Source organism: Falco rusticolus, chromosome 4 (genome assembly GCF_015220075.1).
Source record: "Falco rusticolus isolate bFalRus1 chromosome 4, bFalRus1.pri, whole genome shotgun sequence".
NCBI lineage: Eukaryota > Metazoa > Chordata > Aves > Falconiformes > Falconidae > Falco > Falco rusticolus.
This window is the reverse complement of record NC_051190.1, coordinates 101,405,000-101,432,564: the sequence shown is the minus strand read 5'-3', so window position 1 is coordinate 101,432,564 and position 27,565 is coordinate 101,405,000. Positions and strand designations below refer to the sequence as shown.

General features: G+C 39.5%; 1 protein-coding gene across 1 annotated transcript; it reads left to right on the top strand.

Moving 5' to 3' along the window:
* The first annotated feature begins 625 nt into the window (after nt 1–625).
* Nucleotides 626–27,462, top strand: GPD1L (glycerol-3-phosphate dehydrogenase 1 like). The gene is made up of 8 exons (XM_037385272.1): nt 626–745; nt 6,175–6,352; nt 7,757–7,897; nt 11,787–11,925; nt 13,101–13,213; nt 20,669–20,902; nt 21,290–21,396; nt 24,497–27,462. The coding sequence occupies exons 1-8, from the start codon at nt 693–695 to the stop codon at nt 24,591–24,593; spliced, it is 1,062 nt and encodes a 353-aa protein (XP_037241169.1). The 5' UTR covers nt 626–692; the 3' UTR covers nt 24,594–27,462.
* The last annotated feature ends 103 nt before the right edge of the window (nt 27,463–27,565 follow it).

The window sequence follows — 27,565 nt, the reverse complement described above, 5'->3', positions numbered from 1 at the left end:
ACTGTGTTTGAATGCCTCCAGGGTGTTATTAAATACAGCTAAAGCTGTCAGTAGAAATACACCTTTGGCAAAAAAGTGTATCACAAATGACTCAAAACCATCTTACCAAACCAACGGCTCACCTGCATTTTTTTTCCCCTCTGGAGAAGCATGAGGGATGAGGGAACAACATGATTTTGGCTAAAGGCTGAGGGAAAAGAATATTTGACAAGACTCGTATTTCTCTCATTAAGATCCCCCCCCTCCCCGAGGCCTGAGCCGCTTTATTACTTGATACATTGGTGCCTCCGCGTCTGGGCACTTCACAGATTTATTGGGAGGCTCTTCGGTGCTCCCCTGGTCCTAGGAGACAGCACAACAGTTTTGTCGTGCCACTTATGACTGAAATGTACAGTGTTAGGGTAGAAAACGGTAACTAACAACACGGCCCAGTGTCTGAGGCACTGCCAATTTTGGCCGAGGGCTCCCGCCACGGAGGGCGAGGCTAACTTAGCTAACTAACCCTCAGCCCCTCCACAGAGCCAGCCCAGGGGCAGCGGTGAGCGGCTCAGGGCGGAACTACACTTCCCGGCAAGCCGCAGGGGCGGAGGGAGGCGCGGGCGATCCCCTGACGGCGGAGGCGGGGGAGCGTGAGGCGGGCGCCTCACGGAGCCCATCGCTGCGGCCATTGGCGGGGCGCGGGTGGCGCTGCCATGGCGCTCTCCGCGGCGCCCCTCAAGGTCTGCATCGTGGGCTCGGGGAACTGGTGAGTGCGGCGACAGCCCCTGAGGGGGTTAACACCTCAGCGGCGGCCCCGGCTTGATATTTCCTGAGGCGGTGCCTGGCCGGGCCTTGCTGTCGATTGCCCGCGCAGCGCCGTCGTGCCCCCGGCCCGCAGCCGGAGGGTTTGGCGCCGTGGCCGCGCTCCCCCCTCAGGGGTGGCGGCGGTGAGGGCAGCCGCGCCCCGGAGGCCACGGTCCCGGTGCGGGTGTTGAAACACAGTGTCGCCGGCAGCTGCCAGCGGGGCTTGGTCTGTGGCGGACTCTGGGGGCGTTCCAGTGCCGTGCGGGTGGGCTGCCCCGGCCCTCGGGCTCCCTCGGAGGCGGCGGCGCTGCCCTGAAGGAAACGGAGGAGGAAGGGGCAGAATCGAGCACCGTGCTTTGGCGTGCTTGTAGGCATCCGTCTGTTCTCTGAAGAAGTTTTTAAGATATTTTTAACCTGGTATTTGTTATGTGGTTCGTCCGATGTCAGGTGACACAGACATTAAAGATGCTGAACATTTTTTAAATTTTTTTTTCAGCAGGTCATTGCTAGCTAAGCGCTGCCTGTAGGCTTCCTTGACGACTCCGCTCCTCTCCAAAAGCGTTGTTCGGGGTTTCTTGTGTAGCTGTTTTCCAAAGTAGTTAAAGAAGAGTCGCAAAACGCTAGGTTATTTGTGATACCTTTTCTTTTTTCAAATTGGTTATGCTGAGGCACACTGAAGGCTTGAGACAAGGTTTTACCACTGCATCTATCGCTAGTTTATAATTAGACTTAAATAAACTTACTGTTGTGTCCACTGAAAGCAATAGATTTACTAATCATTCTCCAAGAGGAGTAGCATGTTAATAATACTTCATCTTGCTTCTTTGATTTCTCTGCTGTTCCTCATCACTGTTTTTACCCCCAGTCCCTAGTTACAATAAGTTAATTACAGTGTGTTACGTAAATATATCTTCAGTTTGTCACTTCAATTACTAATGCTAAGTATTATGTTATTTCTGATAACAATGCGTTTTAAGACATCGAATCTAAACTCAGGGGAGTTTGGTGTAGGGCAAGGCACTGCATTTTATTTAAACAAAACTTAACAGTCTTTTGTCAAGATGATCTTGGACTTGTTGCTCAACCCCTGCCGCCTCCGTGCAATTGGCTTTTGGTGCTCTTTTGCATAGTTAAAAATATCAGCAACTGCCAAGTTATGTTTTTCTTTGTGACGGCCTGTTGAGGGAATGGCTGACGTTTCAGTGCAGCATCTCTTGCTTTCCTTGTGCTTGCTAGTACGATGAACAGGGAGATACTGTGCATTGCAATATATGTCAGAAGGAAATGATGCAGTTAGACCTGCCTCTCTTTTAGGAGTATTGTTGCTATTATTCCATACATGAAATCTAGCAAAAAGTTTTTAAAAAAGTTTTGACTGCATTTATATTTAGTTCACTGTGAAACATACTTGCAGAAGCAAAAGGATTTTGTAAGTATTACCTACTAGCAATAACCACGTGCATATATATTTTGGTTTTGCCTCATTGGATCAGTTTAATAACAAGAAAAGCCTCTGCCTAATGCGATGGATATTTGGGTGGCAAAATAACCTATATCTGCGATGCTGAGAGAAAGAGATAATACTATTACTGGGCATCAGCTTTATTCTTTCTTTTGGGGGTAAAAGTATTCAAATAACTGATTGTTTATTTCATATGTGATAGCAGGGTGGCAGGTTTTTTGTGGCAGGAAAGCAGAAGCCAGAGTAATAAAAAATCGTAAATTATGAATGATTTGATGTGCAACCACTCTCCCGTCTTCTCCCCCCAGCCCCCTGAATATTTCTGAAAACAGTAATTCCTGGAGAGGTAGGTGAGTTCTTCCGCAAAGTCCAAGAACAGTGATGGTCTGGTGACAGACATCAGACCCTGACTGCAAAGAGCACTGTGATTAAACAATATATGCAGCCATTGAACTAAACAGGACTTAATTTGATTTGTCTGCCTCTGTGTATGTAAGTGCCTTTTTGACCTGGGGCCTGTGGTCCTAAAGTGGAAGCATTTAATGCTCAAAAGCAGGTAAATAGAAAGAAATTGAAGCATTTATATACATCTTACTGATATATTGGGGTTATGTATTTTTGAAACCTGAATTACCAGAGCCTGTGACTGGTGTCGCCTAAATTGTAAGCATAGATGTAGTTGAATTGAGTGGAGTTTGGCATTTTTAGAAGTTTGGAGACTGGGGTTTTGGGGTTCTATGTGAGATGATTCTGTCCCACAAGTGCCAGTAACTGTACAGACACCTTTGCCTTCTCACAGCCCTTTAACCTATATCTGGGATGAAAAAAAACACCACTAAAGGAGGTTGGCACTGACCGATTGGAGGGGTTGAGCTAATCACCTTGGATGATAAACTACTTCCAGTCAGACTTGTTTTGTCAGTTTACTATGAGGAAGGTCACCTTAATAATGAAGTTGACTTGGCAGGGGTCACTCAACACCTGATCATGGGCTGGGACAGATGGCTGGGCAGCAAAGAGCAGGAGCTGTACTCCTCGCTGGCCTTGCCCATTAAAGGGTTGCTCAGCTGGGGGATAAGTGATAGTATTATGATCTTTTAAGATAGGGGATGAAATAAGCTTTCTTGAATGTGAAGAGAGTACACCTTAGGAACGTGCCTTGCAAGGACAGTGCCCAGATTCAGTTAAAAGCTGCAAACGTTGCCCTGGATATGTACTATAGACTGCTTTTCTGACAGTGCTTCCAGGGCAGGTTAACAAGGTGTGCACAGCCAGAATTTATCCCTGTTTCTTTTGCTAGAACCAGTTGTTAATTAATCTGATTGCTCAACTTGAGCAGAAACTGTAGAGTTTGTAAAGAAATGGGAAGTTACCAGGACATAAGGCTAGGAACTTGCTGTAGAAAAATAGGAGGTAAAACTTGTGGCATAGCTGAGATGATTTTACAGGGACAAGTGGTAGAGCTAGAGTTAACTATTATTTGTCCTTGGATATTGTGACCTCCACAGATGCTGTTATCAGGGCAAGTTCAGGAGTTTCTATGTTTTGTGCTTTACCTTTCAAGTGATGAGCGGAAAGCAGACCCACTGTGATAAGTGTAACAGTAAAAGGTAGGAGACAAAGTGGGTGCTTCTTGCTCAGTGAGGGTCAGATACAGTTCTGCAGAAGTGTTAAGTAAGTGTGTGTGATTGTATTTGGGCGTACCTTTGACACTCATTGCAAGGAAGAGAACTGCTGCTTGGCATGCAACTACCTTGTCTGACTCGAATAGGATTAACCATCCCTCAGAGCATGTCAGTGTTAAGGTTCATGAGGGAATCTTTCACTGTGGTTTTTCTTGTGTAACTGAGCTGCTGCAGACACCAAGTCTTGCAACCTATCTCGCTTACACTAGAACATTTATTGCTGGTAATAAATTGGCAAGAACACCCATTCCTTTGCCTTGTGATGTGTCAGGAGTATACAAAATGAGCCAGACAGTCCACTAAGTTATTTGAGAGTACACACTGAGCTGTATTAGGACACATAAAAGAATGTAGGCTTGCTTGTTGGATTAACAGGTGTGGGATCTGGTATTCCACCTTGCATGGAGCAATCTTAAACTGTGTCAGTTTGACCTTGCTTAATTCAGTCCTACAACAGTTGTTGCAATCTGACAGAGAATGAGGAACCAGAGAGGTCAGTTGAGAGAATCTTCTTGAATTCAGGAGCTAAGAATAGGCAGATCTTTACTTTTTTTAATACTACATTCAAAGACTGAAAAAGAAGACAGCTAAGGCATTGAAGTGTTAAATAGTAATGGAATTAATGTCGCACTCAAGTAGTACATGCTGCCAAACTTTATGCTGGCAAGCTGTTTGAAAATCCCAGACGGACAGTTGCTGAATCAGTTATTCTTTTTCTCTCAACACTAAGTACACAGAATATGTAGTGAAGTTCAGAACTGAAGACAGTGATTTGCTGGGATCCAGACCTTGTATCTGCAGTAGTAAATGTGCTTTTGTTCAAGGAATTCAAAGCACTTTCTGAGGAACACATACCTGTGTTGTGTTGACTGTGATTCATACTGTTTGTGTGGATCAGAAATTTGGGGGTTGAGCTGGTGAGTTGTCTACCATTGTAGTGGAAACCACTCTGTGTGCATGCAGATCTAGAATATGAGCTTGATGAGAGATGGCTGACAATTGTGGCTTTTGTGTCACCTGCTGAACCCAGGGGACTTTGTAGTGTGTTAAATGCTGTTAGAGAAATAAATTCCAGTCTTTTAAGACATAGTTTCGTGGTTTAACTGAAAGAGGTCTGCTTAGGATACTGCAGTTTTTTCCTGCTACTACTTAGAAAAGTGACCTTAGGCCTGTGACAGCACATCTTCAATGCAGCACAATGAGTTGTGCCATATTAAAAGCTCTTGGAGCAGAATGAATCTTATTTGGTTTAGTTCCCAGCTATGAGTTTTATTACAAGCAATGTCCATAAGAAATTTAGGGGAGTAAGCATAACTGGATGTGTTCTTACCTCCTAGTAAAGTGTGCAGTTTCCACACATGCACATGCCTTCAGACCAGTGACTTTGTATTTTTATTGCATCTTTCTAAATATTTTTTTTTGCCTGCTTCATAGGTTATCAGTAATTATTTCTTTGTCTCAGGAAAGAAAGTTAGGTTTAACAGGTTTTATAAAATTGCAGCTTTTTCTTCCACGTAGCATTCAGGCTAGGAATGGAAGGCAATGTTGCATTTGTTCCTCTTCTTGCATGCAACTTCAGTAATTCTGATTAATTTCATTGTTGCTTAGAGATTTTAGTAGTAAAATTGATCACCATCCTACAGGTTTTACTGTGTGCTCTTGGGGAGAAAATGAGTCTAACAGTAATGGAATTGTCTGCCTACAAACTCAGAGGATGCTGTTGGCGACAGTTAAGTTCTGTGATGTTGGCAGCATAACCATGAAGTTTATAACTTATGCAAGATATAAATGTTTCTTGGCTTTAAATGCATATCAGTATTGTACAGCAATTGATAGGTCAGTCATCTTAGCAAAGAAAGCTTCCCATTTCTTAAAGGTGAAAATTACCCATTTTTTAAAATTGAGTATATCACTTTTACCACTGTTTAAGAAAGGATTCCATTTCTTAATCCATTTGATTTTGGAAATACAATAACCCAGACTCTTAAGTGGATAGCCAATAAGCAGTCAAAATAAGTAAGGACATTTTCAGTAAATGCTTCAGTCAAACCTACTCTAGATACATTTGAGAGAAATCAGCAGGTATGAATGACTGGTATATTTTTCCACTTGTTTTAGTAGATCAAAAATGCTACACGTAACTGGTTCGATAACCTGTGAATTTCTGGTTTTTTTTAAAGACAGTCTCTTTCTTCTGGAACAAAATCATAATTTTTTTAGAATTTTTTTTTTTCTTTCCTGCAGGGGTTCTGCAGTTGCCAAAATAATAGGCAATAATGTAAAAAAATTGCAAAAGTTTGCTTCCACAGTGAAGATGTGGGTCTTCGAGGAGAACGTTAATGGGAGAAAACTGACTGATATCATAAATAATGAACATGAAAATGTAAAATATCTCCCTGGATACAAGCTGCCAGATAATGTGGTAAGGCTCAGAAGCTAAATTCTAGTTATGGAGTGAAGGGAATATATTGTTCATGCTGTGAACAGAGGTAGAAATTTGTTTTCTATAGAAACCTATAAATCTATAAACCCTAACATCTTTAGGTTTTGTAAGAATTCAGACTATGCTGTTTTACCAATGAGATCAGAGATTTGAACAAGTGAAATTATGCAATTATGCAGGTAGGTAAGTCCAACACACTGTAGTCTCCTAACTCTTCCCCCTCCCCCCCCCCCCCCCCCATTGTCTTCATGTTACTTAAGGTTCTGTATCAAAGAGAAAATATGAAAACGAGGAGCAGATTTACAGCTCTGGCCCTGCCCATTAAACAAAGGTTTGGCTTCAGCTTTGGAAGGGAGCTGGCTGGTCAGTGAGAATTGAAGGGATTTCAAGTTCTCTGAAACTCTTAGAAAGTATTACAGGATGAGAACTAGAGCGTTGAGCATTTATCAAGCAGACTGCAAGCCATGTGCAATTTATGTTCTCAGTTGCATTTCACCTATGTGCAGTCAGATCAGCATGTTAGATGTAGCATTGTGAGGGCAGAACAGTGGGACTCCACATGTATTTTGTGTTGGTGTATCATGATGGTGGGTGGGCAGGTGCTGGCTCTTGCCCCAAAAACATTATAGGAAGAGGCTACAGCAGCTGACAATTCAGTAGATATTTTGGGCAGAAAAAATGTGAATTGCTGTGCATTGCAATTTTCTCTTTAACGACAATGCTGAAATCCATTTCCCTAGCCTTCAGCAAGTGTAGTCTTTCTGCTGTCCACTACCTGCATGTTCAAATTTGTTCTCTTTATCGATAGGTTGAGCTTATTGCTGCATTTTAAGTCTGAGTGTTATTTTAAGGTGGTCATCAAGTGTTAGGAAAAGTGGAGTCTGGCAAGTGACTTCAAAGTAGGTCACCTTCTTAAAGGGTACACAAAATCTGTGAGTACAGAAAAAGAGAATATAAGCTGAACAGGTGTAAGTGGCCTGCAGAAGAAATTTGAATGTATAAGGAACTAGGGAAAGAAACTTGTGCATGCAATAATTTATCAAATAGTGGTGTTATTTTATCAAAGAGAAGGCAGCTTCTTACTTCATATTTTCTTACTCAAGTAGAAATACTTGTTTGAATGTTACAGAACATTTTGAATTTTCGTTGCACTAACCATGCTGGGGGTTGCAAAGATGCCCCTTTCAAGACATAACTTGTTTGAAAGCTTAAATTATTTTGCTTTTCTGGGAAGTTTATGTTACTGCTTATTTTCAGTGATTGAGCACAGTAGTTTGTAGCATTCAGTATAAGACCAAAATGTGCTTTTGCTTATTAAATAACATTTATTTGTAGTGTTATTTTAAAGAAGTTATGTGGCCTTTCTCTCCCATAACTACACAGGTTGCTGTTCCAAACCTTAACGAAGCTGTACAGGATGCAGACTTGCTGGTTTTTGTCATTCCTCATCAGTTCATTCATAAAGTCTGCGATGAAATCACAGGACGAGTACCCAAGAAAGCTCTTGGTATAACACTCATAAAGGTATAATAAACACTGTGCATTAATAACTGAGAATGTGTCATGGGGTCTTCTAGAACAAGATGGCTTGATAGTTTGGTATGAAAAATCTCTTTGAATTATTCACTTGATAGTTCCATTAAACCTTTCTAGATGTAAGATTGGAATTTGTCATTAGTGGATTGTTATGTGGTGTTTTATTTTAGGCTAGTGCTTGCAGGAAGAGGAGAATGAGGCTGTTGACAAGACTTTTGAAAAGAATGTGGGAGTGAATATGTTTTGCATCACCAAGCTTTCCAATCTTTGATTTGTTGTTTCCAAACACATCATTAGATGAAGAACAGAGCACAAGCATAATGCTTTGATTGTTAATCCACACCCCACACACAGAGTTGATCATTTTAAGAACTGAGAGAATTTCATGTGACTGAGGATAGTGCTCTTGTTCATGTCAAATATTATGTTTCAACAAAGGAACTTGTTCAGCATGGCCCAAAAAGACAGTTTGAGCATAGGAAATCAGAGAGTGCAGAGGTGCAGGAATTGTTTTCACTCGAGTGTTTGTAGTTTTGGTGGCAGGAGAATTTTTAAATGTGGATGAGCTTCCCCCGCACCCTGTTTGTGTGTTTAGCTGCAAAGAATAAGCTATTCCCGCAAGGTCTGAAACACTCTGGTTTATTGTTGCATTGTACTTGGTTGCAAGTAGGCCATTTTCTCAGCATGCATTTCACTTGTTTACTGTCCTTTCTGGAAAATGATGTGTTTATGGATCTGTGCTCAGAAAGAACAAAAAAACCCTATCACTACTTACTGCAAACTTGTCTGTATAGTTTGGCTATCTAAGCCCATCAAATCTGTATTGTTTTGTGAGTGCTGACCTGATATATTGCTGATGTGTATTAAAAGGTAATGCTTCCCAAGTGCACTTGCTCCATTTTTTGAAAAAAATTCTCATATTGTAGAAGGGTAAAATAAGGCAATGTAGAAGAGCTGAATGCATAGTATCAAAGCCAGACAACTGTCCTAGGTGCCCTTAAGTTTATTGCTTTGAAGTTGCACACTTACGCTTCTTACTTCTGTAAGCTCAAGATAAACTTTATTCTCCTTTAATTTGCTAAATGTGGCTTATGTTCTCATGTCTTTAGTGACAGGAATAACTCTAAGAAAATCGATGAAGTAAACGAGGATGTATCTCAGCATATTTGAATTCAGAGTATGGGCCTATATTCCCTTGGGATTACTGCTCTGGGTATTGATTACTGGTGCTTTAATGGAGTGTTGATTAAGGGCTATGTTTAAAAAAAAAAAAAAAAAAAAGGTGGGTGGGGATACTTATCTTAATAAGAATAAATAATCCAAACCCAAATCAAACAAAAAAACCCAACAAAACAAAAAGCCCACATGTAGTGTAGTGTAGGTAAAATAGTGGCACCTGCCGGACAAAGCAGAGTTGATTCCTAGGCACCTTCCCACTGTCACCTTGTGACACTGCATCAGTTGGTGGTCTTTCAAAAGAAATGGTGTGGGGCCCCTTAATTTTTGTATGGGAGAATGCAAAGTAGATGTTAGCTTTTATGAAAAGGTCTAACTGTGCATCATTAAAAGTATAATTTAAGAAGAAAGGGCAGAGATTGAACACAGCAATGAAACAAAGTAGTAGAGGCAGGAATGCATTCTTTCCTCTACTTTTGCAGTTTCTTTATGCATGCTGTTTTCATCAAAGTCATAATTTTAGTGATCTCATGCTCAACAGTAATGCTGTTAAAGTGGCTTGTATTAACTTTGGCAGTTAAAAGTGGAGTTCTGCTCTGAAAAATACCATCAGTGGGACGTCTTGTTTCTGTGATTTCTAAATTGCTTGGCAAGTTAGCAGTGTCATCTTGTAGTTTTTTTCTTTTATCTTTTTTTTTTTGATAGTCTAATCTTCAAGCAGAAACTAAAATCTGATAATAAAACTGAGTCTTCGGGAAATAAAGACATTTGTCTATGTTTGTCTACTGGTTAATCTGCATTCCCATTGAAATATTTGCAGCTGTGTTGCTTTACATAAGTTCTGATCACTGATGTCTATGAAAGCCGAAGAAACCATTGTGTGGATGTGGGGAGAGGAATTATAATACAGCTTATAATGTGGTATGGCAGCGAGCACACGAAGCAGAGTAGGTGGAGGTCATTCAAATTACTCTTCAGGCAGACTCAACATCAACCTCATTTTCATCTACCTGTATATGGGCCCCAGGGATTGCTCTGGCAGGCACGTTAGGATGCAAGTGATAAAAACATAGAATTGGACTTGCATTGCCTGGGGATCATGGCTTCCCAGTGGAAATTCCCATGTTGGAGTCTTGGTTTTAGGGGGAGGGAGGGGTGTTTGATTTTTCTTTTGTCATCTATCATTCAGTATTGGATTTAGCTCTATGAGAAGCAGGTGCAGGTCCCCTTGACTTTGTCAGAAGCTGCATTTGTTTCATATTGGAGCTGAATTTTGCACCTAAGCCTCTCTGATCTTTCAGTTTGATGAATAATTTTTGTGTACGTATTCACGTTTTTGGAGTTGTTCCCAATGTGTGCATGCTTTGCTGTTTATTAATTGCCTACTTAGGGAGAAAGACCTTCCAGTTATTTTGCAGGGACATTTTTGATGCTGTGAGGGAAAAATGCAATGTGTATATGCATGATTACTTTCAGATTCTTTCTGTATGGCTCATTAAAGATGAGAAAACAGAGCTGTGCATTAAGTGGTACAGATTGAAAAATAATGCAGAAATGCAAGGGCTAGTTTAATCTGCTGGTTTTATACAGGCATTTCTGCATGTCTCTTGATTGTACCACGTTGCTCAAGGTAGGGCACCTCTGATCAGTGGAAATGCCAATTACTGCCTGCCTGAAACGTCACTACTGGCAACATCCAAGCGTGTGTATATGTGTATCTAGAAGTAGTAGAGGAGCACACTGCCTTTTTGCCTTTAAGTCATAATTCAAAATTAGCAATCCACAAAAGTACCAAATCCCCAACATTAACAAATAGTACTATATAAAAGTTGGTATACTGTGGGAAAGAGACTGATTCAGTAGCTTGTCCGCCATGCCCCTGTTCTAAAAAATTCAAAAGTAGTCTGCATTTAGCAGGCTAGGAGAAAAGGGTTTTGTGAGAAGAAAGTGGTGTCATTTGGAGTTCTTGGTTCAGGTAATCCAAGGTACCAGACTCTCTTCTCCATTGCAGCATTAATCTCTGGGGTGATCATTTCTAAGGTCCTGTTTCTGCCCCTACTTTCACACTTTGTAAAGAATGCATTGTAAATATCCTTAGAAGTTAATTTTTTCTTAGTTGTTCAGCTTTCTGCATACCTGTGAACGGCTGTTCTATTTATAGTAGGATTCAAAATTATTAAACTGTTTCTATGTGTAAACTGTTGTCAATGTTATATGCAGAGGAATCAGTCTCTGATATTTCAGTTAGATACCTCTTCACAAACCAAGTTTTTAGGGTGCCATTTTGTGAGTTTTGGTGCAACTTCAAATCCAAGTGGAGGTCTGATTCACAAGTGATGAATTTGTGATGCTTCAGTGGGTTTAGTAAGGATACACTGATGATAAGCGACTGAGATTCTGAACTAACAAAGGTGAATATTCAGCACTTCTTACAATCAGGTCTTAGACTGAACATGGAATAGCAGCTGTTTCCATCATCTAGACTTTAGTCCTAATTCTTAAGGTGCTGCCTCCTCTGAAAAGAAGACAGCTTGGAGAGGTCACAACAGCAAAGGTTTCACCAGTAGTGTGATCTTTGGTCTTTATCTGAATAGGCTTTGTTGCACTGCTCACCTTTGGACAAGACTAATTGTCATGTGCTTTCTTCTCTACTGTGTCTAACAAACGACTCTCTAGTAATTCTGTTTAATGTTGGCTGCAGGGAATAGATGAAGGCCCAGAGGGACTCAAACTGATCTCTGACATTATTCGAGAGAAGATGGGAATAGACATCAGTGTGCTGATGGGAGCTAACATTGCCAATGAGGTGGCAGCAGAGAAGTTCTGTGAAACCACAATAGGTACTGTTCCAAGTAATAACATTGTTTAAAACATGCTTCTGTCCGCACAGTTGCACACCAAATAGCTCAAATTTTGTTTTCAACATTAGCTGGCTGTTATCAGAAACTGTTAGGTTCTTCTTATTTTAATGTTGAATTTCCCAAAGTGTTTACACTTCCAGAAGTGCTAGGACAATACCAGGAATAGAAGGAGAGGCAGGAGTGTGGTTTTACCTAGTCTCGCTAGGCTTGTGACCTAAGCAGGTGAAATACTAAGCATGCTTTTTATCACCCTCCACATAACAAACTGCTTTATTTTATTACTGTGCCTAAGATTTTTCTTGGGTCTGCATGGCTTTATATGGATAAATATCCTGTACTCCAGCTCAGATGTTACGGTCACAGATGGTATTTATGCATGTTAGGGCTGCTTGGGGTTTTTATAAGTTATTGATATCTTATTTTAATTTCTTAAATTAATTAGTTTCCTCAAAAGCTAGCCGTGGTTTTAGTTCTGTGTTGACGTCTGCACACCTTTGCAGCACAAAGATGTGTCTAGTCTTGGATTTCACAGTGTCTAGATAGGCATATGTGTGTATATATACAGATAGTCATACATAATAGCAAGAGTTCATGTTATTTTTTTCAGTGTTAATTTTTACAGGTTTGTGCGTTTTTAGCTTTGTAACCTGTCATAGGTAGCTTTTTCATTGAACATTTTTTGAATGGTTGAATTACTTTTGGTGCTTAGAAACATTTGTCAGTGGCAGCATGCTCAATTAATGAAGCATCCTTGACCTGCCTTTATTAGTAGGTATTTTTCTGGAATGCAGGCCTTAAAATAATTGGTAGAATTCCACCTGCTACAGTTTGAATTTACCTTTGTTTTATTATTAACTGTTCTTTTTGAAGAGAATGATCAAGGAAAGAGAGAGTAGAGAGATTTAATGGAATTGTTATTTAGAATGTGTTGCTGAGCAGACACTGAATTATTAAGAAGTCCAGAGTAACTCAGTGCAGAGCTTTTAAGTGTGATGTAGACATGTCCTTATTAACTTAGGACAGGAGTCTGTTTAGGATGAAGATAGAACAGCCTTATCTCTGCTTTAAAGTATTTTGGCTTGCACAGGATAGGCTAAATAAACCCCACATCAATTATTCATATTTTTTTAGCCTTTCTTTCTCTCTCTCAACAGGCAGCAAAATCGTGGAAAATGGCCTTCTCTTCAAAGAACTCCTGCAGACTCCAAACTTCCGAATAACTGTAGTAGACGATGCAGATACAGTTGAGCTTTGTGGTGCTCTGAAGGTAAGATTAACAGGGGCTGCAGTTGGAACACAGTTGGAATGGTGATCCTTGAAGAAAAAAGGGTATTTTCATTTGAAGAATTAAGTTTATTGTGTTTTATATAATACATAAAACTGCTACATAATGTTTCCGGAAAAAACAGATGGGAAATTAGGGAGCAGCTTGTTCTGAGAGTTGGCTTTTAGACCCTTGTCTCACCATCTCCCAGCTTCTTTCTACATCTTATACTTGGCTTACATATAGTCATGAAACAAGTGTTGATTTCATCTTAACTGGTCAACATATTTCTAAATCTGTTTTAGTTCCCTTTTTCTTTTTACAACAGTGTGTTCACAAAAAGAAAGGGAGAAGGAAGTTGATTGTGTTTGTTGACAAAACTATTCCCCTTTTCATTGACTTGCACAACATGAGCACTCTTAAGTTTCATCTTTTGTGGACATACACTGCATAAGGTTCATGTGGATAACCACATAGAGAAATGACCTGGATAGGAAAAAAGTTATTTGGGACAGTTACTCACCTGGAATTTTTTTGGTAACAAAACTGATGCTGACAGGAAGCAAAGCCTAGCTTAAATGTGTTCTTACTGCTAATTTTTTTTCAAGTTAATTTACAGGCTGTTTGTGAAAGGAAGGCATTAGTTGCTTGGCACCCTGGCCAACAGAACCATAGTTGACATGTGATATCTGTCATAGAAGCATTTCTGATGGGTGTAGTGGTTTAGTAGATAACTTGGCTCTTTTATTTTTATGTTCTGGATAATTATTTTGTATTGCTTTGTTTTCTCTTTTGAAATTATGTGTAAACTACACCATTCACTTGCAAAGCTACCACGCCAATGAGTTATGTCTTTAAGCTAAGGAGTTCTGATTCCTGCTCAGTGGGAAGTAACTTAATAACTATAATGCCATTTTTGGCATACTGTTTTTCTTGATAATTTTCTTTTGAGAGCTGTCATACTGGAAGCCCTGAGAAGGAGGTCATGGGTCTGTGCACTGGGCTAATGGAATACACTTTGGTGTAACATGCTTTGGAATTACTGTTTTTATAGCAATTTCTCAAGATTGCAGAGCTCCACAGCCATTGCTTTAAAACGTTGTGGTTATGTGAGAGGTTAGCAGGAAATAAATTGCTGTGTACAGACCCATGAAATTACTCAGAAAGTTTTACAGTTTTATTTTTCTTTGAAATCTGCTCAGCCTGATGTTTTCTGGCTAGCTTTAAATTCTTGCTTGACAGAGGTGTTCTATCCAGGGTAATTTTTGTTCCAGACAAATCTCATGAAAGGGCACTAGAGATGAGTGCGCCCATCAAACTGAGCAGCTAGTATTCAAACTCCACTGTAAAGATCCAAGACAGACAAGATACCAGTATCTGTTTGGAAGTGTAGAAGAAAGTAAATAAATTGTTGTTCTTGACCTGGAAAGATACTGAGGTGAAACTTGTGTATTTTCTTTGTAGCCTTGTTTTGTTCCTTCCTCCTGCTTCCTTACTTATCGTTCATTCTGCAGACTGAAGTCTCTAGTTGCATTTCTAAAAAGCTGTATACATTCTGTGTGCTCTGGTCATTTGGTTTTGATTGCAGTGTATTTTGTTAACTAGATTGAGACTTCCAAAGAAATGCATGGTATGAGCTCTAAACAAAAAGCAAATTAAAGATTGATTAATTTGTTTAGAAATACTGTGGATTTCTTGACTGCTTACAAGGCACGAACTGCTATAAAGTGGCATAGATCTGTCATGCTAGTATTGGTAATGTTTTTGAAACATGCAACTCTTCCTTAATCTCAAATAAAACTTCATTAAAATTGTATTTTTAAAAGTAATTTTTCAATTAAAACCCTTTCTAGTTTAATTCTAAATGTTGTGCTGACAGTATGTAAATGATTTCCTGAGCTGTTTTTAACTCTAACACTGTAAAATTTTATTAATGCATTGTGAGCATGTATGCCTTTGAAAGAAAATTAAGAAGCTAAAATTAAACTGATGGGTATGTTTTTATTGCCTATGCAAAGCTCCGGTGTGAATGGTGAAATAGTGAAACTTGAGCTTTTTTTCTTAGAAGTCATACATTCTTATTAGAAGAATTGTTTGCTAAGGGTAACACTGTGCCTTTAGATGATTAATCTGATAATCTTTGCAACTAAAAAAAAGTAAAAAATAAGCATCTTTTCATGTGATTGTTTTTAGGGAAAAATCTAAAGTGTAGCTTCCGTCAGCGGACAGTTACTTTATTGAACTTGGAAAGTTACTTCACGAAAGAATAGTAAAAATGAGCATTAAGTTGCTGGAAGGAGGAGATTTCAGTTTCAGAAGATGACAGTACTGTGTTGTGTGAACAGACAGGTATAAAAAGAAAGGTTCTACTTTCTTTCTGTAGGAGTGCCAATTCAAAATGTCAGCAGTGTTACTGCAAACTACAGCTTGGAGGACAGAAGTAAGCAGGCAGACATGCCAGTCCAGACTTTTGGATGTGGAACTAGTAAAGCCAACTTCTGTATTGGTATTTAAAGGATGAGAAATAGTATGCTATGAGAAATAGTATATTCTCACAGCTTCTGCATTTTTCTATAAATAGTAGCTTGGGAAAAGGATACTAGCATAATAAACTAGATCTTGTTAAAAGGCTGTACTTACCTTGCTTTTTATTTCTGCAAGCCTTTCTAAGCAGGGAAGGTTTTTAATTTGGATGGTTGCCTAAAGGCTGGGAAAAAATGCAGAAGGGTATCGTAGAGTGGTCTGATAATTTTAGGTCTGAAATTTTTGTGAAGCATATTTGAATTCAGACTGTAATAGTAAGTATTGCAGCTGTGTGATCGTGAAAGAACGTGCTTGATTGCTATTTATATATATATATATATAAATTGAATATCCACTTCATTTACTGTATTTATTTTTGTGACAGTGGGTTGATGGAGATGTACTGAAATATAGAAATGAGCGCAGTGAACTGCTGTCTTGTGTCAGCTTGGAGACTGGCTGAATAGGCAATGGCAGTCACTTTATAAAATCTGATGATACTGAGAAAGAGCTGCTGTCTACAATAACTTGTTGGCTGTAGGAACAAAAAGCCCTTGGCATGTTCTTCTCTATCAGGATTTTGTTATTTTGAGGACTAAAGCACATTTCACATTTATTTGTTGATCTTTTCTAAGGGTTGAGGTCAGAAATCAACAAACTTCAAATTTGGATGGTTCAGTTTCAAGGTGTCCGGTTGGCTTTATGGCCAGCCTGACCCAAGGCCACCTACAAGTTCCAGCAGCCGTTTGCCAGGTGGTGAAGGGGCACTTCCTAGGAAGTGCCTAAAGGTTATGACACCTCTGTAAGAGCAGTACATGCAGCTGTGCATACATATAGATGTGCTTCTGGATGCTGATGGATGTGATACTGCAGAGTGGGACAGACCCAAGGTTATCACCTCTGAGGTGTCCTTAGCGCCTGTGTCAGTGTGTGATCTGACAATCGAACAGCACAGATGTGAAGCAAGACTGAGCTGGTACGTGAACCAAGCAGCATGCCTGAGAGGCAGTGTACATTGCTAGCTGCATTCTTGGGTGTAAACTGTACTGGAATCATTTACCCAGGGCAGCAGTGCTGGGGCTAGTGTGAGGGATGCAGAAGTTAGAATCTTATCTCTGGATATGGCAAAATGGCCATGTTCCAGCTGCCTGAGGTATATGTTCTGGGATCTGGAGAGTTAAAAGCCCTCAAGTGGCAGCAGGGAAGAACCAAGACAGATGTAACAGTTACTGTAGGAAGAAAGAGCAAGCTGTGCTTACCTTTCAGGTTGCTTCAGGCCCACCTCTAAATCCTATGGCTCCAGCTTAGCCTTAAGCAAAGAAGTAAGAGGTATAATGATGATCTATTGTTTACCAGGTTATGTAACCTAGCACTGTTACTTGCAAAGTGTGTTTATGGCAGTCACTGTTGGACAGTCAGTCTAGGTATTGTAGAAGCTGATGATGGTAATTACTCTTTCCTGAGATTAAGTGGAAATGAAATCCATTATTTACATCCAAGTTTGCCAGGAGCAAGCAAACAGTTTATGCCTAACCTCTCTGACAGTCCTGCTGATACTGTCTTTGATTTGTTAAGTCTTCATTTGACCTCTCTCACCCATGATATGAAGCAAGGAGCTTCTCCAACTTCATGTAAGCAAGAGGGAAAGCAGGCTGTGCTGAGCTGTGACACTGCCTCAAGGAAGGCTGGGCATCCCAGGTGAATTAACGTTTCTGCTTAGTTCTCTAATGATCCATTTGATTATGGAGAGGGGATGGTTGTCTCAGAAATAGCACCTGAAGTTGTCCTCATGAGCACTCCATGAACTTAGTGTAAACAGAATGGGACTGTAAATTGGATATTTCTGAGCACTGACTGTGTAAGAGAACAATCTGTCAGCCAAGTCTGCAGACTAGTTAGCCTTGGTTTCCGGGTCATCTGTTGGCCTTGCATTTGTGAGCTTTGGCATGTTTGCAGCAAGTCACATGCAAGTAAAAGGCACTTTTTCTCATTTATTCTGACACTTACTGTGAGCACTCCCAGGTGTCAACATACCTTTTCTGGAGCATAGCTTCACTATCCTGGTAATAAAATAACTGAATCCAGTCCTTGCTCATGTTCTAGAATAACTAGGACTGGGGGAGATGCCAGCTTCTGGGTACCAGACCAGCTAAAGACTTGCATGTTAGTGCAAAGTATTATAGTAGCTTAAGACCATATGCAATATGAAAACACCCTGTGCATCTTGCTTACAGGATGCATGCTTTAATATAAAAAGCTGCTAATGTGGAAATGGGGGAAATATGTTTGCTCAACCGTGAAGTGGTTTTGAGAGCTCTGAATCCATCAGGCCAAGAGAAACATCGTGTTGCAGTCATTTCAGGGTTGTTGTGACAGTATTTTTGAACCTTTGAAACCACAGGTTTGTCTGCAGGCTAAAACTGTCCTTCCTTACTGGGCTCTCGGACCCCCATGTTGTGTGTGCAAACATCTTTGAGCTCACAGAAATGTGGGCTTTCTCCTCTTGCACAGGTGTGTATACCCATTGCATTTGCAGAAACTCTTGTAACTTCAGGTGTAAGCTTTGGCAATGGCAGCGTTCAGGATCGACCATATCAGATACAGAAAGATGTCTTCACCAGATAGATGCGTGATTCTCCCCCTCCAGTCTGCTTCTCAGAGGACTGCTGTAGTGCTAATGCCATTAGGGTCTTGCGTGTTAATCTGTGTTTTGCTTATGCATCTTCCTGAAACAAACTCGGCTTAGTGCCTGCACCCAGGGATTTCAAGTACCAAGCTGCCTGTTTTCACCTTGTTTTGGACTGAAAGATGACTCAGTCTCAAGTTTTGTGAGATTTTTTGTTTCGGTTTGGTTGGTTTTTTAGGAGTGGCTCATTTTTCAGTAAGGTGTAACTTTCAATGTGGTAAAACTCAGTTCTCTACAGTTTGTTAGACATAAGAGAGTTGTCATAGCTTCTTCAAGGTTTTCAATGAAACCAGATAGTAGACCTTGTAAATTCATAGTTGTGGCCTAAGCATTATGTAGAACAGTCTCCTAGGCATGGGTATGTGTTCTAGAGCATAATCAGTCGTATTGTTTCCTCATTATTTGCAAACCGTGTATAAGAACATACAATGGGGACATTGTACAAAAGGTGCTTAGTGTTTTAGAGTTAAGGCTCAAAACTTCCCTTCTCCCCCACCCCATTTCCTCAGAAGTAATTAGCCTTGGTATGACTTGCTTAAAACAATACTTCTATTGCTCCAAAGACAAACACTGAAAAAGTGTAGAAGTAGACAATAAACTACCATAGGCAAAATCATACTGTAAATTATGACAAGGTAGGCTGCTTCAAAGTGGAAAGGAAAGTCAAAGCAGGCAAAGTTGGAGGGAAGGGGAAGCTTTAGTGCTGGAGCGGTCAAGTACATGGAAAAAGCCCAGAGGTTGTTCAAAAATGTTTTTGTTTTTAGCTGAGTGCTAAACATTTGCAGACTTAATGTATGTGTAAATTCAGTTTAAATGGGTTATCCCATCTGAAAACTTCTTAAGTACCTGTTTGACTTCCTCTTGCTTTGCCACCAAATGAACAAATATTGGAGGTTGCTCTGGGAGAGGCATCTGATGAAAAGGTACCTTCATCTGAATTACCAGTTTTAAAAGCTTGATTGTCTTTTGCTGCTTCAGGTCTGATGTTGAGATATATGTCTGCAATTTTTAAGGTCACTTTTAGACCTCAGCTAGTTGCTCAAAAAGCAATGGCTCATCCTCCGACCTTATTTGATTCAGTCACCTAGCTATGGCTGGCCACACAGCACTGTGGCTGCCTGCAGGTTTTGGTTCTTACAGTCCAAGAAACCCCCCAAAACCCGAGCTGTTAGTCAGCTTGTTGCTTTCATTAGTAACATCGAGCAGTTGCTGTTTCTTCAGCAACAGTTAAAGTTGGTGTGTTTTGTTTGCTGGGTTTTTTCCCTGCATTGGGTGCTACATTAGGTGCTATAATGTTGGTTCTCCTGTGGTTTCTGTTAAGGTCACTGCTGCTGCTGTTGCATGCAAAAGTTGCTTCCTTAATTTGTTTCATTAGTAAGTCAGAATGCCGCCTTTTAGGAGTGTTTTGGGTTTTGGTAGGTTTTGTTTGGGGTTTTTTTTGGTAGGGACAAACTAACCATGGCTAGTCTCTGACTCCCAGGCTGGAAAACAGCTTTTATAGTCACTTCACTGAAACACCTCTCAACTTATTTCAATGTTCATAAACCAAAGAAGGGACTGTATAGCTGATTATTCATGAATAAACAGCACATTCTTTGTAGAAGGCTGTCACCAGGTCTAAGGACAAAAAACACCAGAACTTTTTTTGCATAGGACAGGTCTTTCCATGTCATGAACCTTCTGGGAATCCTTGACTAATTATTATTGTTATAGGAACTCTGCATACTTAATACTATTAGCTTGGCTGAATTTGGTCCCTTAGCATATCAGCACAGAAGTCAGTCAGTGTTTCTTAGCTTCAGTATTACTTTAATCATAAAGAAAATATGGATAAAAGGGCCGTGGGATGTCAGTCTAACTCTACTCCTACTTCAGGACAAGAACAGCTCAATCTAGATAAAACCTTGCTTGAGTAATAGGGTAACCTGTTTGTTCTTAAAGATAGTCAATAATAACAGCTCCACAGCCTCTGGGGCAGATTGTTCCAAAGCTTTAACTAGGCTTTTATTCTTGGGAATACTTAGTAACGCAAGACTTGTCATCTTTTTTTTTTCTTTCTTCCTTTTTTTTAAAGGTTATCCCATAGACATCAAAATCTCCAAAGCAAAAAACCAACAAAAAAGCCAAACCAACAAACTAGTCTTACTCCGGTTCTTAATGAATCTGCACTCTGTCTTTTGGGGTCTTCTAGGATTCTGTAAGCAATAATTGACTCATTTCCCATTTGTGGGTTTTTTCCTTCTCGTTAGAATATAGTAGCTGTAGGAGCTGGGTTCTGTGATGGCCTGTGCTGTGGTGACAATACCAAAGCTGCCGTTATTCGCCTTGGCCTAATGGAGATGATTGCCTTTGCCAGACTTTTTTGCAAAGGACAAGTGTCTACTGCCACTTTCCTGGAAAGCTGTGGAGTTGCTGACCTCATCACAACATGTTACGGTGGCCGGAATCGACGTGTAGCAGAAGCATTCGTTAAAACTGGAAAGGTACCTTTATTCACTGGGAGAAATCCATTGTTGCAAGTACTAGCAGTCCTGGTTTGTTGGCGTAATAGTACAGTTACCTGAGACATGCTAGCTGTACTGACCAGCCTTCTCTTTCCTCACATTTTTGAGTGAGTTACAAGGCTAGAATGAGCATAAAAGTGTTAAAGGAGGGGTGATTAAAAAAAAAACCAAACACAGGAGAGATAAAAAGTGTGGAGTGCAGACTGAAGAAGGAGAATATTATGTATGCTCACTCAAGGTAACTTTTGAGAAAGGGAAAACCCTCAGTAACATTCTTTTTTTTTTACCATCCAGATGATGTTATCAGGCTTATGAAAACTAGTATAACTCTCATTTTCTTCCCTTCTTTGTTTCCCTCTTGTTTAGTCTATTGAAGAATTGGAGCAAGAAATGCTGAATGGTCAGAAACTGCAAGGACCGCAGACTTCTGCAGAAGTGTATCGCATCCTCAAGCAGAAAGGAATGCTGGAAAAGTAAGTGAGAACAGATAAAGCAAGTTCCGCATACCCCTTTTTTATCTCCGTAATTCTTTCTTCATATTTTGTATTGATATCTTCATGAAGGTAATAGACAAAAAGAAAATCACTGTAATAATAGTAGCTTAATCCCCAGTTAAAATCACAGAAGTGAATAGAACCTTAAATAATATTGCTGTAGAAATAGTATGATGTTAAATTTGTGAATGCCCTTGTTTGCCAAGTGTATTAGTGCCTTCTGCTATCACAGAAGAGCACAGTGAGTGTGTTTTAACAGGTGAAAAGAATAAAATACATGAAAACAGAAGCAGAGCTTCCTGAAGAGACTTGTGAAGAGGCTCTACAGCTCATTTCATACTAGCTAATTCATTACTTAACTCCAAGGAGAGGAGCTTTGTTATTGAGTATCTGTATATAGGTGATCATCTGAATACAGTGGCTGCTTTTATCCACGTGGATTCTAGCTTAGATACTGCAGTTCCCTTCCTAATGTGGCTTCCGGTTTGCAGTAGGATAAAACATGCTATCTGCTTGTGTAGGTCAGGGTTTTTTTGTGGTGTGAAATTAAGCAGGTTGTCCTGGCTTACTCATTTGTATTTGAGTCAGAATGTATGATTCCTAAAGCCACACAGCGTTGTCTCTTTGTGAGATTAAGGGATGCGTCTATCTGTTCCTGTCTGTAGAGAAGGTAAAATCAGAAAATAAATTACTTCCAGTCAGAAGGCCAAGCCTTGTTACTTTTTTTTCCCCAAGCTGTTTTTAAAGTCTAGTTTTCATGGATCAGCTGCATTAAATTACTGTACACTGCAGAGAAAGACCTAGGTGTCTTACATCCAAAGATAATGTTAAAAAATAAGTAATTAACTGCAGAAAAAAACAATTAAAATGTTGGCTTCAGTCTTTGCTGTTTGTGATTCCCTAAATGTGAGAGGATGCTGTGTTTTGGGGTTTGGTTTTTTTGTTGTCTGGTGTTTTTTTTCCCCATTCTATCTTACAACAAATAGAGTGCATTATAGAAGACTCTAGGTTGTGTTTTTAATGAAAGATATGAAAACAAAGTTGCTAATTTCTCTTTTGTTTATCAACATATATGTCTCAGTTTTTCATAAAAGGTCCCCTTTAACAAGATTTTTGCAAGCAACTTTCAAAGTGTTTTTTCAAAAACTTGCTTTACAATACAAAACTCAGTAAAACAGCCATGGTTTCAAAGTGAAGAGGTAAGAGTCTAGTAAGAGTAAAATCTGATACTCTCATCCTACAAAGAGTCCCAAGGCTACACAAAAATAGGCAAAAGTCAAAGTTCAGCAGAAGAGCCTTCGTAGCAGGGTTGATGCCTATTGATACTTACAGTGCAGTCTGTCTGTTCGTTTCAGCAGCTGTAGAACTAGCCCTCTTAATGTGTTCAGCTAGAAGAGGCATTTGGAGTTTGCTGGCCCTGAGCCTGCAGTCGGCCTTGGTTCTGCTTTCCCCGTGAGAAGTGTGGCAGACCCGTGCACAGCAGGGTAACGTCCTCTGTGATGAACAGCAAGACATATGTATCAAGATGTGGTTTGTGGTAGTGGTACCTCTTCACTGAGAAGTAACTGCCAGTACTGTATTTAAAGCTGTGTGAAACTTGCTTTTGCTTCGGAAGGTTCACATGTTTTGTGGCCACCTCTCACATAAGAATAACAATTTTTGTTGTAGTGCCTGCATTTCAGTTTTTATGGTAAAAACAAGTTCAGCCCCTCTGTCAGTCCAGTATATTATACAGAGTGATAACTAAAGCTTGTTAATAAATCTTTGTGTAAAACCTTTTTTTTTCCTGCATGGATTGACCTGAAATAGTTTTTGCTATTGCTGCTATTTTTGTCTGGTTTTCCACAAAAATAAATGAAGATAAATGGACATGTGTTTCATAGCAGGACATTAAAATGTTTCAGGTAAAAATGTAGAATTTCATTTTTGTAATTGAACACTTGTAAAAGAAGCTATAGAAATGATGGGCTAAATTCACAACCACATCTACTCCTCCACTTCCCCACCCCCCGGCTCCCCAAGTAATGCAAAATACTGCATTCAGCTAAGTACAAATCCTGTATCTGCCCCTGAGAATGCAGGAGTTACCTTAGTGTAACACATGATAGCGGAGTGTATGGACAAGCATGTATGGTGCTCAGCACTGGTTGGGGTTTCTGTTCAATACCATATCTGTGCATTACGGCTAAAGCTTTAGAGTGACTGATGGGACCACTTCCCTAAAGAGAAAGTCCTAGTCCAGATCTGTTCTGAACCACTGAGAAATTAACTACTTCACCATCTCTAATGCTCCTTATTTTTTATTTCAGTCAAAATAATGTAGTATGGTCAGAATTTATCAATATAAAAGGCTACACTGAAACAGCATATTTATTTTGGTGAACAGATAATTAATCCCTGAAATTCACCAGGCTGTGAAAACTGGTCTTGTCTGGCTCACTCGCTCCAGGATGAACAGAAAGCAAATATAAATTTCTGTAAAGCAGCTTGGTTGTAATGAGCCTTCAGGTTATCAGAGAAGCCTGAATAATTTGGAGGTTGTTGGAAACATGGACAATTTAAAAAAGAAGAGATATAATTTAGCGTTTCAAAATCCATGTTTAATTTTGGACTCTTATTAAAAACTTGACCTTCAATTTCTTCTTTATGTCTCTTTATGTCATATTCTGCAATTGTATCATTGAATTATTGCTCAGAGATAATACATGACTGATGTGCCAGTCATCCTTTTTAACCATAGATGAGTACTGCTGTAAGATTATCAAGAAAGGATTTGAGTGTTTTTAATTTTTTAGTTTTTTAGATCACTTAATGGTTGTGCCATACTTAATGAATGTTGCAGGCTCCATTATAGCTAGCTAGGCTTCTGTGAGTGACTCAATTTAGAGATGCATGTAGGTTCTGTATTTACCCAGTGCTTTTCAGCCCAGCATTAGCACTTGACAAATGCTAAAAGAAATTGATTTTTCAGCCTGCCTCTTTTCCCTCCCTCTCCTCACCCCATTTTTTTTCTTCTACTTAAGAAAATGTTACAGAATAAAGTTACTCTGCCTTTGCTTTCCCCACTGTGTTTTCTCAGGTTTCCGCTATTCACTGCTGTGTATCAAATCTGCTATGAAGGGAAGCCTGTCAAAGAGATGATATCCTGCCTTCAAAGTCATCCGGAGCACATATAAAATCAATCAGGCCGCCGCACTAATGCAGTTTTCTGCCTCTCGAATTTGTATCTGGATTCAAGTGGATGTATGGTTAAGCTGTGTTCCAAGCTGCTCACTAGGCAACAGTAACATGAATGTCTCTGAATGGGTATTGGGTTTTGTTATACAGCCTAGTTTGACATAGGATGCAGTGTTGGCTTCATGATTGTCGTTCTACTGGCTAAAATAGAACTGTTTTAAGACACACAATGCAAGAGTTGCACTAAATATCTAGTGTATATACACAAGTGTACTTTGTGTGTGTTCCTACACCATAAAACACAATGTTTTGTTGTCTCTTATCAAGACGTAGTCCAAAATCCACTGGACATTGTGGGAAGAATCCCACTGGTTTTGATGGAGACTGAATCAAGCCTGTAAACAGCCTTGAAATTTTAGGAGTCTTTCTATTAGAACTTGGTTTTGTTCTGTGCACATAGTGAAATGTTAACATTTTGCATGCTTATGATTATACCAGTTTAAGCAATATTAATGCAAAACAAGTGGTAGCGGTTATTTAGGGGGGCTACAGGGATATTTTAATGAACTCTGGTTAAGAATATTTTGATTTTTTGAAAGTCTTTAAACTGTCAGACTATTTTGAAACAGATTTCGAAGTGAATTTAAAGTTTTTAATTACTGTTTTAAAGGGAATGTGCTAGAGGGGGATCATTACCTCCCCTTCTGTTTTTTAATCCTGGCATTTTTGTATTTCTCTGTTTCTCCCTTACTGTTCCCAGGAGTTAGACTCTTCTAGAAACCTATTTCCTCAAACAGATGGGGGATACTGACCTGAGGTTTCTGAACCCTGGAGCCTGGGATTCATTTTAGTGTTGTACCTGTGTTCATTCTTCACTGGTGGTGTTTGGTGGGTGAGGAAGGATACGCTTGAGTATCCACTGTTCAGAATTATTGTGTAGTGTTTCTAGCTTAACCATCAGCTACAAAGTGTTGCACTCCACACAACTCCAGGAATGTTTGGGGAATTCCCTGGTAGATCATATTTGTGTTGTCAAAAGTGTTATGTGCCAGTACAATGACTGCATTCATTTCAGTGCCTGCTGACATGTCAGCTGGACAGTAGTCCTGAACCAGCCTCCCCAGAGAAATGTTGAATTCTGAAGTTACTGTTTCACTGGACAAAACTTGAATGGGTGCTGGATCAAGTCCTTTACGACCAGTCGCCTAGAAAGCTTCTCAAAGGCATCTGTCTCTTATTCCCCAGGTATCTCAGTGAGGGGTTTTTAAGGCACTTTTGCTTTAATCAGACAGGTTAATTTTATTTCTTATTGAAAAATTTGTGATTTTATGGAATTTGAGAGTGGGTCTGGCTTGGTTAGGTTTTTTGGTTTTGTTTTTTTTTTTTTAAAGAGATTGATGCAAGAGAAGATAGATAAAACTATTTTGCTTTTCTTGTATACTAAACTAAATTTTTTTGTAAAATATATACTAGGCGCATAAAGAGTGGACTCATTCTTGAAGCTGGGAGACAGGGGTTAGCATGGAGATTTATGGAGCTCAACAAGGATGCCCATCCACTCTGAATACCCGCTCCAAACCTCTGAGCAGTATCAGAACTGTGGTTTATTGCTCTCAGTGATGTTTTTAGGCCAGAAGTTGTAAGCACAAACCCATCCTGAAGCTTGAAGTCGTCATTCAAAACTTGCTAAAACAAAGGGGACACCTGGGAATAATTGTCATACTTCCTTAAGTAGCCTGGATTACTCGGAAATCGGCGAGCATTGGGGCAGCTTTGTATAGACAGGAAGCTGCTTCAGCTCAGGGGTACCATTTCTTGTGCTCCTGTAATGTTTTGTATTAATTTTTTGGAAGATCTTGTGAATGTCTTCAGATATTCAGGGATGTGAAAAGTTATTTTGCCTTATTTCTAATTTAGTGCTAAATATAACAGATGGCCAGAAGTTAAGTAACATCAAATGTTTGTGGCAGTTGAGGAAATAAACTGATATTGCTGACTCAGAGTAACTACTCTGCTTAGACAATTAGAAGGATGCTTTAAGATTGGAAGCACTGTTACACTAACGCACAGGTGGAGCATACACTTCTCATTACTGCATAACTTTCAGTGTGTCTGCTTATGCTTTGTGTTGTTTTTTTAATACCAAGCTGATTGGCTTTGCCTTTGTATGTGTATATATACATATATATAAAACTTTTTTTTTACATGCAGTATGTAAAACAGTAGCATTTTGTAAGATATATAAAGGGCTATATGAGCTAAATGTGGTAAATTAATATATATTTTAAAATTATTTCTTTATTATTCCACTTTATTATACCACTGAAACCCCCAAATCTTAATTGTTTTGTACAAAAGCCTATTCTAAGGCAAATCCAGAGAAAAGGTTTTTATGGAATTCTTTCCTCCAGTTTGTAATCATATTCTTGTTCTTTTCAGACAAAAAATGAGGTTTCAGTAACTGAAATAATTTATTTAAATTTCTATATCTGCTTCACCATTTGTATTTGCTTTTCAGTGCTTGAGAAAGTTCAGCTTGGCACTAGTTATTTTTCCCCTACTAATATATACTGCTCATTAAAAGACTGATAGGACAGTAGAACTGAATAATTAGAATCCTGTTCTACAAACACTGTTTTGCCTCGTACTGGAATGGTCTTACTGAAAACATAACCCCTGTGTAAGGTGTTGTAAGGGGGTGTAAATCTGTAGCTAATTCTTGAGTTATGAATATTAATTACTAAGGAAGGCATTATCTTCTAATGATATATACTCAACTTGCCCTAGATGTGTACTGGTTTTGTTTAAAGGTTGTGAATGTTTACCCACTTCAAGAGTTAGTACAAATAAACATTTTTGTCTTGGGAATCTCTTTGGTTTCTGTTGTCTCATTTACATGGCTTGTGATTAATATTTTATTCGCTTGATGGAGCGTAGGTTTTTATGGATGTGGCATGTAATGATAGCAGAT

Bases quoted from the DNA above. Each gene is read 5' to 3' on its own strand.
- GPD1L (XM_037385272.1), top strand. From the start codon at position 693: ATGGCGCTCTCCGCGGCGCCCCTCAAGGTCTGCATCGTGGGCTCGGGG. The intron at 746-6,174 runs GTGAGTGCGGCG...TCTTTCCTGCAG, and splicing joins ATCGTGGGCTCGGGGAACTG to GGGTTCTGCAGTTGCCAAAA. The intron at 20,903-21,289 runs GTACCTTTATTC...CCTCTTGTTTAG, and splicing joins CATTCGTTAAAACTGGAAAG to TCTATTGAAGAATTGGAGCA.